Below are 13,975 nucleotides of genomic sequence, written 5' to 3'. Positions count from 1 at the left end.
TGTGCCAACAAATACCTATGAAACAAATATGAAGGAAATAGGGCACTACAGACACAAAATCTGGGCAAAGAAACTAACTAATTTCAATGTATGTCACGTTGAATTTCTTCAAGAGAATTTGACATACCGAGTTCTGTTAAAGGAAGGCATAGGTTTCACAAACAGTGAGCATGGGGGCACACTTGTCTCTGAACCTCAAATTTTCATTCTGCAGTTGGGCGGGGAGCGCTCATATGATTGAATATTGTTCCATCCAAAAATATCCCCTGCGCTCAGAAAACTGAATGTCAGAGAGAAGTGTTCTTACTTAGATATGCTAATTGTTTCATGTGTGCAAAGAATACAGGGATCATATTTAGATCCATTCCATACTGGGTTCAGACCTGGCCACAGAATGGAATCAGTCTGGGTTGCCCTGATGAATGACCTTTATAGAGAGCAGGACACAGCGAGTGTGACCTTGTGACCTTGTTCCTGCATCTTGATCTCTCATTGGCATTTGATACCACCAACCATGGCATCCTCCTGGACCAGCTCTGGGAAATGGGAATTGGGAGCTCACTTTATTACAGTGGTTTCAATCCTCCCTTCAGTCCAGAGAATAGTATTCGGAGAATGTCTTTCGGCACCCTGACAGCTACGCTGTGGGGTGTCACAGGGGACTGTCTTATCTTCAGTGCTATTTCATATCTTCATGAAGCTGTTGGGAGCAGTCATTAGGAGTTTCAGGGTGAGTTGTCATCAGTATGCTGATGACACTCAGCTCTATTTCTCCATAACATCTGATTATACCTGAAGGAGCGTCTCCACCTCCATCGTTCTGTCCGGACACTGAGGTCCAGTGCCAAGGGCCTTCTGGCGGTTCCCTCGCTGCGAGAAGCCAAATTACAGGGAACCAGGCAGAGGGCCTTCTCGGTAGTGGCACCCGCCCTGTGGAACACCCTACCACCAGATGTCAAAGAGAAAAACAACTACCAGACTTTTAGAGGACATCTGAAGGCAGCCCTGTTTAGGGAAGCTTTTAATGTTTAATAAATTATTGTATTTTAATATTTCTGTTGGAAGCCGCCCAGAGTGGCTGGGGAAACCTAGCCAGATGGGCGGGTTATAAATAATATTATATTATTATTCTTATTAGGAGGCCACACAGTCCCCTGGCAGAGGTATAGTGTGGGGGGTGGCCATGGCCCCGGGCACACAATTTATGAAGGGCTGTGAACCAGGCACTCCCATGTAGATGCCCCCCCCCCAGCATGGTGCTCCTCTCCACTCACCAAGGGCTGTGTCATATTATATAAAAGAGCCCAAATACCAGAAATATGAAATAGAGCAGGCATCTCCAAACTGCAGCCCTCCAGTTGTTTTGGCCTACAACTCCCATTATCCCTAGCTAAGAGGATCAGTGGTCAGGGATGATGGGAATTGTAGTCCAAAACATCTGGAGGGCCGAAGTTTGGGGATGCCTGAAATAGAGGCATCCGGTTGCATTTCATAAGGAGGCTGGCATGTGAAATTGTACTATTTTCCTGAGCTAGTAACTGAGACTAGCGTTCCAGTGAGCAGTGGTTAAATCTGGCATGACAGGAGCCAAATATTATATGTCTTACCTCTAGGAAACAGGACAGATGCAGAACAGACTGCAAAGCCGACTGTTTTACAGATTAGAATATAGATGTTGGAAAAGGAAGGGGCAGAGAAAGAACGCTAGTAACTGTAGCTCGACTCACCGGATGAGGTGCTGCAGTCATATGAGCTGAAGCCTTGAAAACAAGCACAGCCCCATTCAACACAGTGACCTCTCCCGCTGCAGAGGTTGGGGCACTTCAGTGCTAAGAGCAAGTCCTCAGCTAATCTATTGTCTTCTTCTCCAGTGCGGTAATTAACTTCTTCCAAAGCTCTCTTTTCACATTCGTTTTCTAGGAGGGCCAAGCCTGCCTTTGCCCAGCTGAGGTCGTCTTTCAGTTGCAGATCCTTGATGCACAAGTTTACCACATCATTGACCCGCTGGCCGAGGAGAGCCTTGCAAGCCCTCACTATGCTGGAATTGGCAACTGTCTCCTGGCAAAGGTCGGACGCATCCGACTCAGTGAGGCCGGAAGGCGTAGGCCATGAAGAAATGGGCTCTTGGTATGGGTCAGCCGTGTGATCTTCTGGGAAGAAATAGCTGAATCCATCCAGATCTGTTTGGCTTAGGCTCTGGGATGGAAACACAGAAAGGTACTCGTAGTCATGTTGGCGCTTTGGGCGTGAATGTCTTTTGAGATGCCGCTGGCTGCCAAACTTGTCTGTGTAGCTGTCAGCCCCCCGGCCCCAAACAGCCTGTTTGTGTGTTGTAAATCCTGTCTTTGAGTTCAGAAAGAGAGCTGTGTGTTCTGGGGTTGCTGTCTGAAGAGCTCTTTGATTCAGAGAGCGTCCCTCTCTGGAGGGAACAGCAGAAGAAACCTCCTCCAGCACGGAAGCGCGTTTCCTCAAGCCCCTGATAGGATCAAGCGAGCTGATGTACTCAGCGGTTACATCCAGCCCCGGGATCAAGGAAGGGAGCCAAGCGTTTTGTTTGTTTCTTCTGCAGGGCAAAGACAATTCCGCCTCAAAAACAGAATTCAGTTTATTTGCTAGTTGATCTTCTCCCACGTCACCAGCATTGCAATTACAGAAAACGATTTCCTGGGCTGGAGTTGAAAGATCCGGTATTTGGTCAAACAGACTTTCTCCTGGCAAAATCCTGTCAAAAAACAACTGGAAAATCTCAACATGGCTGCTATCCAAACAAGCAACATGCATGGATGGATTGGGGGGGGGGGGGAGAAGGGGAGAACTGTTCATGCCACTGGAGCTTTGTGATACTTGTTACTATAGCAATTTTCCGTTTAGACATTTGGCTATCCAGCCTCTGTTCCAGCAAAGGAAATCCTACTAGACAATTCATTTAAATGTTGAACCAGTTCAACCATCAATAAATTTCTCCTGCCACCCAGCCAAAAAGTATCCTCCAATAACTTAATGTCCATTAGATATAGTCGTGTCCTTTGGGGCAGCAGAGAATAAGAACTTGCTCTCTTCTATGTGACAGCCCTTCAGGTCATTGAAGAATGTTCCCCACTCAGGCTAAGCAGGCTAAGCAGTTCCTTCAAACCCCCTAGGACTTGTTTTCCATGCTGTTGAGCATCTCTGTTGCATAGACAAACTCGGCCCTCCAGATGTTTTGGGACTACAACTCCCACCATCCCTAGCTAACAGGACCAGTAGTCAGGGATGATGGGAGTTGTAGTCCCAAAACATCTGGAGAGCTGAGTTTGCCTATGCCTGGGTTAAAATGTTGGACTAGGACCTGGGAGACCAGGGTTCAAATCCCCACTCAGCCATGAAGTTCACTGGGTGACCCTGGCCCAGTCACTGTCTCTTAGCCTAACCTATCTCAGAGGGTTTGTTGTGAAGATAAAATGGGGAAAGCAAAAAACCCCACACAACCCCACACATGTATGGCACCTTGAGATCCTTGGAGGAGAGGTGGAATGTAAACAAATAATTGAACAAATAGATCTTCCCCTTTGCAATAATATAAAAGATACTGATAAGACTTTTGGTCATTACCTCCATTCATTAATAAAAGACATGTAAGTATCAGCTCCTCCAGTGATTTCAGTTCCGTCCACATCATGGTAATCGTTCTCCACAATGCCATCAAATGTTCCACAGAGGCCCAGTGTGTGTTTATAATCCAAACTGGGGGCCCTGAGAGTCAGACTCATTCCCCATTCACTCACGTCGGCTCGAATAAAAGCTCCGGAAGAAAACGAGATCTAAAAACAAATGCCATCACACCGAGAGAACAGGAAGATCTTTTCAGACTGTGGTTTCCATTTATTGACCATTTTGGAGATGAAACAAATTACTGCTTCGCCCTATCTCATCTGACTCCTTTTTTCTGTCTTTTAAGTACAGTAAGCCCACAACTTACACAAGGAATACATTCCAGGGATGACGCCTAAAGCCAAAATTGTGTATAGTCAAACACATTGGGCTCAACAGTGGGTGGAATTGCCAATGTCTTTTTTCATTGCCCCCGTTCTAAATTTTCTATTTTCCTATTTTGCCAAGTGTGTAAAGCTGATTGCACACAAGTTAAATGCCCATAAGTTGCAGGCTTACTGCACAACACTGCTTTAATAAGATGCATTTTCAAAGGAAACAAACCCTCTGCAACAACTCCACTTGCAACTGACTGCTATATTCAAGGGACAGAGGCCCTCAGGACAACCAAGCACAAATCTGTAAATGGTAGGAAGAATTGTCACTTTGACATGGATACGTAGAGGTTGGCTTATCAACACAAAAACCTCTGTGATTGTTCTCTTTCGTCCCCAGACCACTCCCAAATCCATGTCAACCTCAGGTTACCAGATCATGTGATAGAGGCAGAGGACTGTGACCCAGATTCTACAGATAATATGACCAACAGGACAATGGGGTCAGGAGCTTGTACCGCTCTCCTCCTCTGGCATGGTCACAAGGAGATAAGAATCTTTTGCTCCTGCTTTCAATTTACAATAGTTTAGGATGTGGACATACGATTAATCTTAACTATGGCTTATTGAAACAAACCTGTTTTATCAATCACAGTTTGAAGTTGGCTTCTTTCAGTAATCATAAAAGGTAAAAGAAAAGGACCCCTGACAGTTAAGTCCAGTTGCAAACACCTCTGGGGTTGCGGCGCTTTACTGGCCGAGGGAGCCAATGTTTGTCCGCAGACAGTTTTTCCGGATCATGTGGCCAGCATGACTAAGCCGCTTCTGGCGAAATGAGAGCAGCACACGGAAACACCGTTTACCTTCCTGCCGAAGTGGTACCTATTTATCTACTTGCACTTTTTGGTGTGCTTTTGAACTGCTAGGTTGGCAGGAGCAGGGAACGAGCAACAGGAGCTCACCCCATCACAGGGATTCGAACTGCCAACCTTCCAATCGGCAAGCCCTAGGCTCAGTGGTTTACACCACAGCGCCACCTGCATCCCTTTCAGTAATCATAGTTAAGACTAATTGCAGTTCATCAAGGTTCAGACATAACAGTTGTAGCTAAGGCTTCTAATTTCCTTGTGGCCACACTGGAGTAGCAGAAAGAAGGAATGCACAAGTCCAAGACTAAGCCATGTTTGTTTAGATAATCATAAGTCATGGCTTATCATTAATGTCCGAAAACAGCCCATGTATGTTTATTGGATATTGAAATTTAAAAATCCCTAATGCTAAACTGTGGTTAGTTAAGAGTGGGTAACAAAAGCTCCTAATTTCCTCATGGCTACGTTGGAGGAGAAGGGCTGGGCAATGCAGAAGCCCAAGGCTCAGCCAAGCTTCTTTATGCAATGATAAACCATGGTTTATCATTAATGTCTGAAAGTAGCTTATACATGTGCATTGATTAAAAAGGAAACAGGAAACTCCTCCTGAATCAAGTTGCTTTACAACAGATATAAAATGGATCAACACACCGTGACTTTTCTTCCTGAATATGATTCAGTGATCCTGACGCCGCTGTCTGCTGAAGCTCTGCTCTTCACAGATAAGTGCGGCTGAGAATCACGTAGCTGACTACTGCACATGTCAAATGCTATTATATCAGCCCCTTCTTGGGCAACAAAACCACAGTTACATGATGCTGGGTAATAGAGGCTTCCACAGTCCCACTGCCGCACGTGGACTTCAAAATCACGGGAAGTACTTCTGTATAGCACAAACGTTCCCGTTTTAAAGTTGTCGTACATCCTAGAAAAAAGAAGAGCACGCGAAATTATTTGTGTTTCAAAATTATCAGCACTTTTATGAATTGCTATTTTAATGCAGTGCCAATTCATCCAGTGTTGTCATTTTTTTATTTAACGTCTTTTCTTTTTGGCTTGGCTGTTCTAACAGTTTGTATCACTCAACCCTATGCATGTTTACTCACAGGTCTGTTCCGCCTAGTTTGAAAGGGCCTTGCTCCATGAACAGGATTGACAATTCCTCACTGAAATACTAAAGTCAAATTATACCTAGCATTCTGTTGCGTGTAGTTTATCCCAGATTTCTTTTTATTTACAAAATATAGCTGGAAAGATTTTTTTATTTTGTTTTGACTACGTCAGACCAACATGGCTACCTACCTGTAACATTCCTTGGTGTGTTGATGTTCCCCTGATTCCCTAAATAATACCTTTTTGTTTTTAAGGGGAAGGTTTTGTGATGACGTGAGAATGGCATGATGGACAGTTTTCTCCAATACCATTCAGGCAGGCCACACTTACCTGTGTGAATTTCAGGTAGTTGCTAGGAGACTGGGCTGAATAAAAAAAATCTCACTGCCTCTTTGCCTAGTCAACACTCACATAATATGGGTTTGTATAAGCACACGCTCGTCCCTGGCTACGCATTGTCGGTGCAGAGCATTCAGTGTAACCACCATTACTCATCTCTAGGGACACATTTTGTAGAACTGCTCAGAAGATATGATCATCCCTGGCTGTGTTTCATTGTGACAGAACAGATTTCCTTCATGAATATAGCAACCGGCATCACTGAGTTGAAGCAAGTCACTAAAGCCATAGGTTCTTTCTCCCCCTGCTTTTTTGTGGGGTGGGGGAAGGTTTCGATTAACAAGCGACAGATAAAAAATATTAATGTAGTCATCATAGTGCCCATGGTTTTAAAAAACCCTCTATTGAAAAGAAAAAGGGGAAAGAGGAAGTCTGTAAATTACCTGCCATCAAATGTAATGATATGTGGGTCAGTAAAAGAGTAGCAATATGCAGAGGGCAGATCTTTCACAGTAACCTTTAAAAGAAGTGAAGACATTAAGGTAAATCAGCTGATCAGGAATCCTTCAGATATAGTGACATGCTGATTATGGAGCTTGACTTACTGTACAAGTAAATAACACAGCAATGCTACACATTCTAAGCTTCACTAACTTCAATGAGACTTACGGTAATTGTATCAGGTAAGTGTGCAGAGCAAGGGATGGGGAATCTGTGGCCGCCCCAGATGTTGTTGGACTACAACTCCCATCAGCCCCACCCTGACTGGCCAAAGGCCTGGGATGTTGAGAGTTGTAGGCCAGCAACATTTGGCCACTGGTTCCCATACATGATGTATAGAGCGGCCGCTTAAGGGGGTCTGCCTCACACATACAAAGGAATACGCTAGTCATCATTTGCTTTTCAATACGTTTTAGCCATCAATACTGTTTTTTGACTAAATTTATCCATCAGTTAGAGGCTTCTGATTAGGTGGCAAAATGGTTTTAAAATAGCTTTTTAATTAATTAAGATGTCCAAGTGCTGTTTTTATTTCATGTTTTTTATATACATGTAAGCCACCTTGGGAGGGCCCTGCCCTGAAAGAATTTCACAAAACAAAAAAGACATGCTGTGCAAATTAGAAACGTTGTTATAAATGATGCTCGTAAGTCATTGTTAAAAACATGCCAACCCCCCCTCCAAAAAAACCTAGCCAGTTTACATCAGCCAATTTCTGAGTGATTTCTTTTTCTTTTATCAAGATTGAATGGGATGGGTTTCCACCTGAATACTTTCCACCATGTAGCCGTTCCACAGGAAATTGTCACTAACAATAGGTTCTGCTGCAATCCTGGTTACTCTGTCTCCATTTCGGGTGAAATCCGTCACTGCGGTGTAATGGATGCTAGCGTGGCCACAGGTCCCATTGTGGCAAGGATGCTGAAGAAGCGCCACAGAGCAAGAAGAGAGAGCCATGTTTAAGCTCTGTGGAGCTTTACCTGTTCCAAAGAAGACAGCCATTAGTAAGATTTCTCTTTAAGATGCAACAGAGTTCCGTTTTTAGTATTAGTGATTGGTTAAAATCAAAGCATTTTTTGGGGGAAGCGGCAGGATATAACTGTCAAGTTGCAAATAACCAGAGAGGCAACTAGTTTAACCTCTTGCAGGACCTTGTATACATTACTCACTTCTATCTCATTGCTCTCTCTTAGCTCCAAAATTTACTTAAGTTATCATGAAGCAGGAGTGGGAAAATGTGTTATTGGGGTGTTGGGCTGTATGCCGAGACCCTTCCTACCCCTGGATACAGGGATGTCAGGGAATGGTCCGAACAGGATTGGGAAGTGTGTCCTCAGCCAGATCAGCTTCTCTCTGAAGACGAGGAGGGGAACGATTCACCCCCCTTCTACCTCGCAGTTTCAGTGAGAGAGAGAGAGAGAGGAGAAGGCTGCACAGCCTCCGCAGGAGTTACCTAGCTATGAGATAGTGGAAGAAGAGGGGGAAGGGAGGGAACAGCCAGCAGAGACCTCCCTAGAGAGCCTGGGCAACCCCCTCTCTCCTCGGGCTCGTAGGTCTTGCCATATTAGAGAACAAAGGATACATGAACATGTCAAAATGAGGATAAAAAGTATATATTCAAGGCACAAGCCAATTAAAAAAATTGAAGAAGAAATTACCTTCCTCTATTGTTCTTAATTTTAATGAGATTTTGCAGTCATTTTCCAGCTGACTAGCTTGAGGACAAGGAATGGGAATTTTGCTTTCTATCGTCAGTCTGTATTCCTTTCCATCTTCTGATATTATAAATGCCTCAGGATGTAGCTGAATATAAGAAAAGGAACATGCTATGAACACAAGGTATCTGTGTGGAATTATCTCACAGTAAATGTTCAGAACAATGCTGAAAAGAAATTAAAGCGAAAACCAGTTTTTACAGCTATAGAAAACAACAGAAGGCAATCAATAAGATAACATCCATCTGTAAACCTTGCTGTGATGATGACAATTTTAAAAAAGTCCCTTGGACTTAATTTCAGTAATCTTGCAAAATAGATTCCCCCCCCCATGCAAAAGGAATACAAAAGCATTTTGCTTTTATAAGGAAACTCCAGAGTGTGCCTAAACACAGGCTGATTTAAACAAACAAACAAAATGATTGCATGCCAACTCGTTAGAAGAAATAATTTAAATGCTTTGACAAAGACCAATTTAGCTTGCACTTAGTTCCCATTATGTCAAGTCTCAGAATGCTTACGCACTGCATATTTAAAGCACACAACTTCCCCCAGAGGTCTGTAGTTTATTCCTTGCACAACTACAAATCCCCTCTTATGGCGAGCTACAGTTCCCATGACTCTTTGAGGGACATCATGTACTTTAAATGTATGGTGTGTACGCAGCCTCAGTGTACTTTTTTCACAGTGATTTAAATGGGACCAAAGTGCAATTAACTCAGGCTGGAATCCTATACACAATGGGGTTTAGTTCTTCACAGCATAAGCTTGCACAGCATGCCTGGGTACAACTCGGGGGGGGGGGGGAATTGCATGCATTTGGAGTGCCATTTATTACCCTTGTTGTGACGTGGGGTTTGTGATTTCAGCTCTCTTGACATAACATGCTGGAGACAGTTCTCTAGTAACAGCTCTTTATTAAAGTGAACAAGACTGACTCTGAGGGCAGGAAGGCTACATTTATAGGGACAGGGAACTAGCTAGAAAGGGATACATTTTGGAGGGAACAATATCAGGCAATCACAGTGCTGCCTTTTGGAGGGAACCAATAAGACAGAGGATCCAAATACAGCAGCTTAAATGAACCAATAGTAGCTGTACCCTCTGGAACCAAAAGGCAGTTACTTTATCCTAATGCAATACAGACAATAATAATACAGATATAAAATCCTTTGACTCAATACACAACACCCCTCCCCCCCTAGTGAGCACAGCAGACGTAATCCCTCAGGTACTGTGGGGTCCTACAACTTCTACTTGATCTCCTGACAACAGGTGTTGCAGGTTCTGGATTGGGTGTTACCTGTGGTGGAGGGGCTGCTATAGGGGTTTCGTCAGGAACAGATGGAGTCCCAGACATCTCAGGGTCCCCTACCTGTACCTCGTCATCCTGAGGACTAGCAGACCCTGGTTCATTTGCTGAAGCCCCTGGTGACTGCACCTCTGGGCCATCTTCACTCTGGTCTCGCAGCTGTGCGTCATTCGCCAGGGATGAATTATCTGACTCCTCCCTGCTGAGTGCCCGGCGCCTCAGCTGATCTATATGTCTCTTCCAAACTTGCCCATTTTCCAAGGTCACATAATAGGACACAGGTCCACTAGCCCGGGTGATCACACCGGCCACCCACCGCGGACCTCGTGAATAGTTCCTCACCCAGACCAGATCTTCAGGGGCGAGATACCTTGTTGTGTCAGTCTCAGCCTGGGGGGTTGCTCTTGAATTATGGTTTGGCATTTTATCTGGGTGGACATAATCCAGCACCGTTACCAGTCTTCTACCTAAGAGCAGCTCGGCTGGCGACTTGCCCGTCACAGTACACGGCGTCGCATGCTGCAAAAATAACATTCGCGCAATGCGAGCCGACCAGTTACCCTCCATTAAGCGCGCAATTGATTCTTTGGCTGTTCTTACCATGCGCTCAGCCTGCCCATTGGAGGATGGATGAAAGGGCGCGGATGTGACCCCTCTTATAAAGTTATCAGCCAAGAATGCCCTGAATTCTTGGGATACAAAAGCTGCCCCATTATCTGATACAATGGTCTCAGGTAACCCGTGGGTAGCAAACAGCTGCCTCAACACCTTGATTACGGCAGCTGATGCCATACTAGGGACCATCGCCACCTCTAACCATTTGGAATATGCATCGACGATAACCAAAAAGACCTTCCCTTGGAATGGCCCAGCAAAATCTATGTGCAGCCGGCTCCAGGGAGTCCTGGACTGCTCCCACCAGTGGACTGGTGCTCTGGCCACTTCTGGCCGCACCTCTTGGCATGCCTTGCATGTTCGTATCCATTGTTCTATGTTCTGGTCCATTCTAGGCCACCACACATAACATCGGGCTAGCGACTTCATCCTGACCATTCCTGAGTGTCCCATGTGAAGCGTCTCAAGAACCCTGTTTCTCAGTGGTGCTGGGATGATCACCCTATCTCCCCACAGGAGACAACCCTTATGCATGGACAATTCATGCTGCCTTGTCGCATAAGGCCTGAATTTTTCTTCATGCGGACCACCTGGCCACCCCCTCCCCACCCAAGTGAGCACACGGGAGAGAACAGCATCTTTCCTCGTTTTCTCAGCTATATCAGTAGCTGTTACAGGAGCCCCCGGAAGTGTTTCTAGCATCATAATGTGCTCCGCCGGAGCAGGATCCTCATTGCTCCCGCCAGGAAGGGGCAATCGACTCAGCGCATCAGCGTGGCACAACCGTTTCCCCGGCACATGGGTCAACATGTACTGGAACCCATTCAGGAATATTGACCAACGCAACATTCTGGGGGAGAGAATTTGTGGTGTTTGTTTGTTTGGGTTGAACAACCCTAGCAGTGGTTTGTGGTCCGTTTCAATGGAGAAATGGCGACCGTACACATAATCATAGAACTTTTTGATTCCTGACACAATTGCCAGTGCCTCTTTATCAATTTGAGCATAGTTGCGCTCCGTGGGAATAGTACGGGAATAGAAGGAGATGGGCTTTTCCAACCCATCTGGTTCCCTATGACTCAGCACAGCCCCCAGGCCGTATTGAGAGGCATCACATGCCAGGACCAGCGGCTTCGACTCATCATAATGAGCAAGGACACTCCTGCTACTCAGCATTTCTCGCAAGGAGTCAAAAGCCTTCTGCTGCTCCCGCCCCCATCGCCACACATTCTTTTTCTGCAAAAGTCTATGTAATGGTTCAGCTACCGAAGCTTTCTGGGGTAAGAACGAATGATAAAAGTTAATAAGTCCCAGGAAGGACTGCAACTCCGTCTTGTTCTGTGATCGTGGCGCCTCGATGATGGCCTTAATCTTAGCATCTGTGGGGTGGATGCCTGATGCATCAATTTAAAACCCCAAGAAATCCACAGTTGGCACCCCAAAACTGCATTTTTCTTTTTTCAGTTGCAACCCCACCTCCTTGAACTTGAGCAACACTGCACGGACACGCGCAACCAGTTCCTGTGGGTCTTTTCCAGCAATCAAAACGTCATCAAAAAATGGCAAGACCCCCGGCAGACCTCTTAACAGGCGTTCCATGAGCCCTTGAAAAATCCCTGGGGCCACACAAACTCCGAACTGTAATCTGTTAACTCTGAACGCCCCTTTATGTGTGACAATAGTCTGTGCTTCCGCTGATTGTGGGGTTACTGGCAGCTGTTGGTAAGCTTGTGCCAGGTCAATTTTGGCGAACACCTTGCCCCCAGCCAGTTTAGCCAACAGATGTGATACGACTGGAATGGGGTATGAGTTTCCCCTGAGTGCCTTATTGATAGTACATTTGTAATCTGCACATATCCTGACTTCCCCATTTGCTTTAAGGGGCGTGACGATTGGAGTCTCCCACTTAGCAGAGTCCACGGGTGAGAGAACTCCCTGCTTGACCAATTTATCCAACTCTGCCTCGATCTTGGGTTGCAGTGCAAATGGCACTCGTCTTGGTTTGAGTCGGATTGGGGCCACCCCGGGGTCCAACTCGAAATCAACTGGGGGCCCTTTATAACAACCCAGTTTTCCATTAAAGAGACCAGCAAATTCCTTGCATAATGCCTCGCTCATCTCAGGGCAGGTTTGGATTGAATTAAGCCCTGAGATACTCAGTCCCAGGGCGGGGAACCAGTCAGTGCCCAGGAGACTGGGGCGACTGCCCTTCGCAATCACCAGTTTGAGTACAGCCTGTTTGTCCCGGAACTGTACTCTCACGGCACACATTCCCATAACATGGATGCGGCCTGCTGAGTACGACTGCAAGGTTGCCGGGAAGGGCTCCAGAGGGGGCAACTTACCCCTGGGGAAGAATGTCTTCGCGGTCTGGTCCGACACGATGGTGAATGCAGATCCGGAGTCCACCTCCATGTTGCACTGCTGACCCTCAATCTTCACCTTGACGTGTGCCTTGCCTTGCGCTGGAAACTGCACGGCCCTCCCGTTGATCTCCGTTATGTAGTGGCAGTCCTTTAGAAAAAGAGTTGCTGTGGGCGGTCTGCGATGCTCCAGTCTAGGTGCTCCTGTCGCTCCCGACGCCGCCGATCTACAGACCCTGGCGATGTGACCCGTCTTTCCACACGTCCGGCACATAGCATCCCTGAAACGACAACTCTTCCGCTCATGGTTTCCGCCACAACCTGGGCAACTGCCTCGGCGATCTTTGTGCACTGTGCAGGCCTGATGCACCAACTCGACCCCACGGACTGGGATCTGGCTCGGAGTAGCCTCTAGCTCGTCCATGGCATGCGCAACTTCTATCTGTGGCTTAGTGGCCTTGCGACTAGCATCAAGCTCCTCTCTTTCATAATTCTCCGTGGCGGTGGCCTCCTTCAAGGCTGAAGCAAGGGTAACCTCTTCTTTAGCCACGATGCGTCTTCTGGCTTTCTTGCTGCTCAGACCACCAATAAACCGATCCAGGAGAGTCTCTTCCACATTTTGGAAGCCGCAGTGCTGAGCGAGCTTCCGGAGTTCAGCCAGAAATGTGGATACAGACTCCCCAGCATGCTGCTGCCTCTTATGGAACTCCATCCGCCGGGCCATCTTGGTCTCAGTAGGCGCCAAGTGGCTTGTTAGGCAGGCAAGAATATCTTTGAGAGATGTCTCACTCAGCTTCGCTGGAGCAAGTAATGCCTTGGCCAGCTTGAAGGTCTCGGGCCCACAGTAGCTCAGGAATGTGGCCCTTCTTTTGCTGGCATCGGTGATCCCTTGAGCCACTGCAAAGAACTCGAAGCGTTCGACGTAGTCTTCCCATGTGTGGGGCTCTGATGGCTGGAAGGGCTCCAATACCCTTGGACTCTCCATTGTCCTAGCGGGCAGGGTCGTCTTCTCAGCTGGCCAGTGAGTCTTGTTCTAAGCTGCAATCCGGACTCTGAGGCAGGGCTGTGTTTAACCGCTCCTCAGCATTCCGGATCCCATCCTCGTCGCCAGTTGTTGTGACGTGGGGTTTGTGATTTCAGCTCTCTTGACATAACATGCTGGAGACAGTTCTCTAGTAACAGC

General features: G+C 46.5%; 1 protein-coding gene across 1 annotated transcript in view; it reads right to left on the bottom strand.

Moving 5' to 3' along the window:
• Positions 1 to 13,975, bottom strand: part of VWDE (von Willebrand factor D and EGF domains) — a 50,503-nt gene that overhangs the window by 23,255 nt on the left and 13,273 nt on the right. Inside the window, exons 7-12 of the mRNA XM_035129890.2 lie at positions 8,446 to 8,590; positions 7,553 to 7,767; positions 6,730 to 6,803; positions 5,486 to 5,759; positions 3,592 to 3,800; positions 1,728 to 2,722 (exon numbers count right to left, since the gene is read on the bottom strand). Coding sequence (XP_034985781.2) covers positions 1,728 to 2,722; positions 3,592 to 3,800; positions 5,486 to 5,759; positions 6,730 to 6,803; positions 7,553 to 7,767; positions 8,446 to 8,590 — 1,912 coding nt within the window. The remainder of the gene's footprint in view (positions 1 to 1,727; positions 2,723 to 3,591; positions 3,801 to 5,485; positions 5,760 to 6,729; positions 6,804 to 7,552; positions 7,768 to 8,445; positions 8,591 to 13,975) is intronic.

The sequence above is a fragment of the Zootoca vivipara genome, chromosome 12, assembly GCF_963506605.1.
Source record: "Zootoca vivipara chromosome 12, rZooViv1.1, whole genome shotgun sequence".
NCBI classification, from domain to species: domain Eukaryota; kingdom Metazoa; phylum Chordata; class Lepidosauria; order Squamata; family Lacertidae; genus Zootoca; species Zootoca vivipara.
This window is presented reverse-complemented; position numbering and strand designations above follow the sequence as displayed.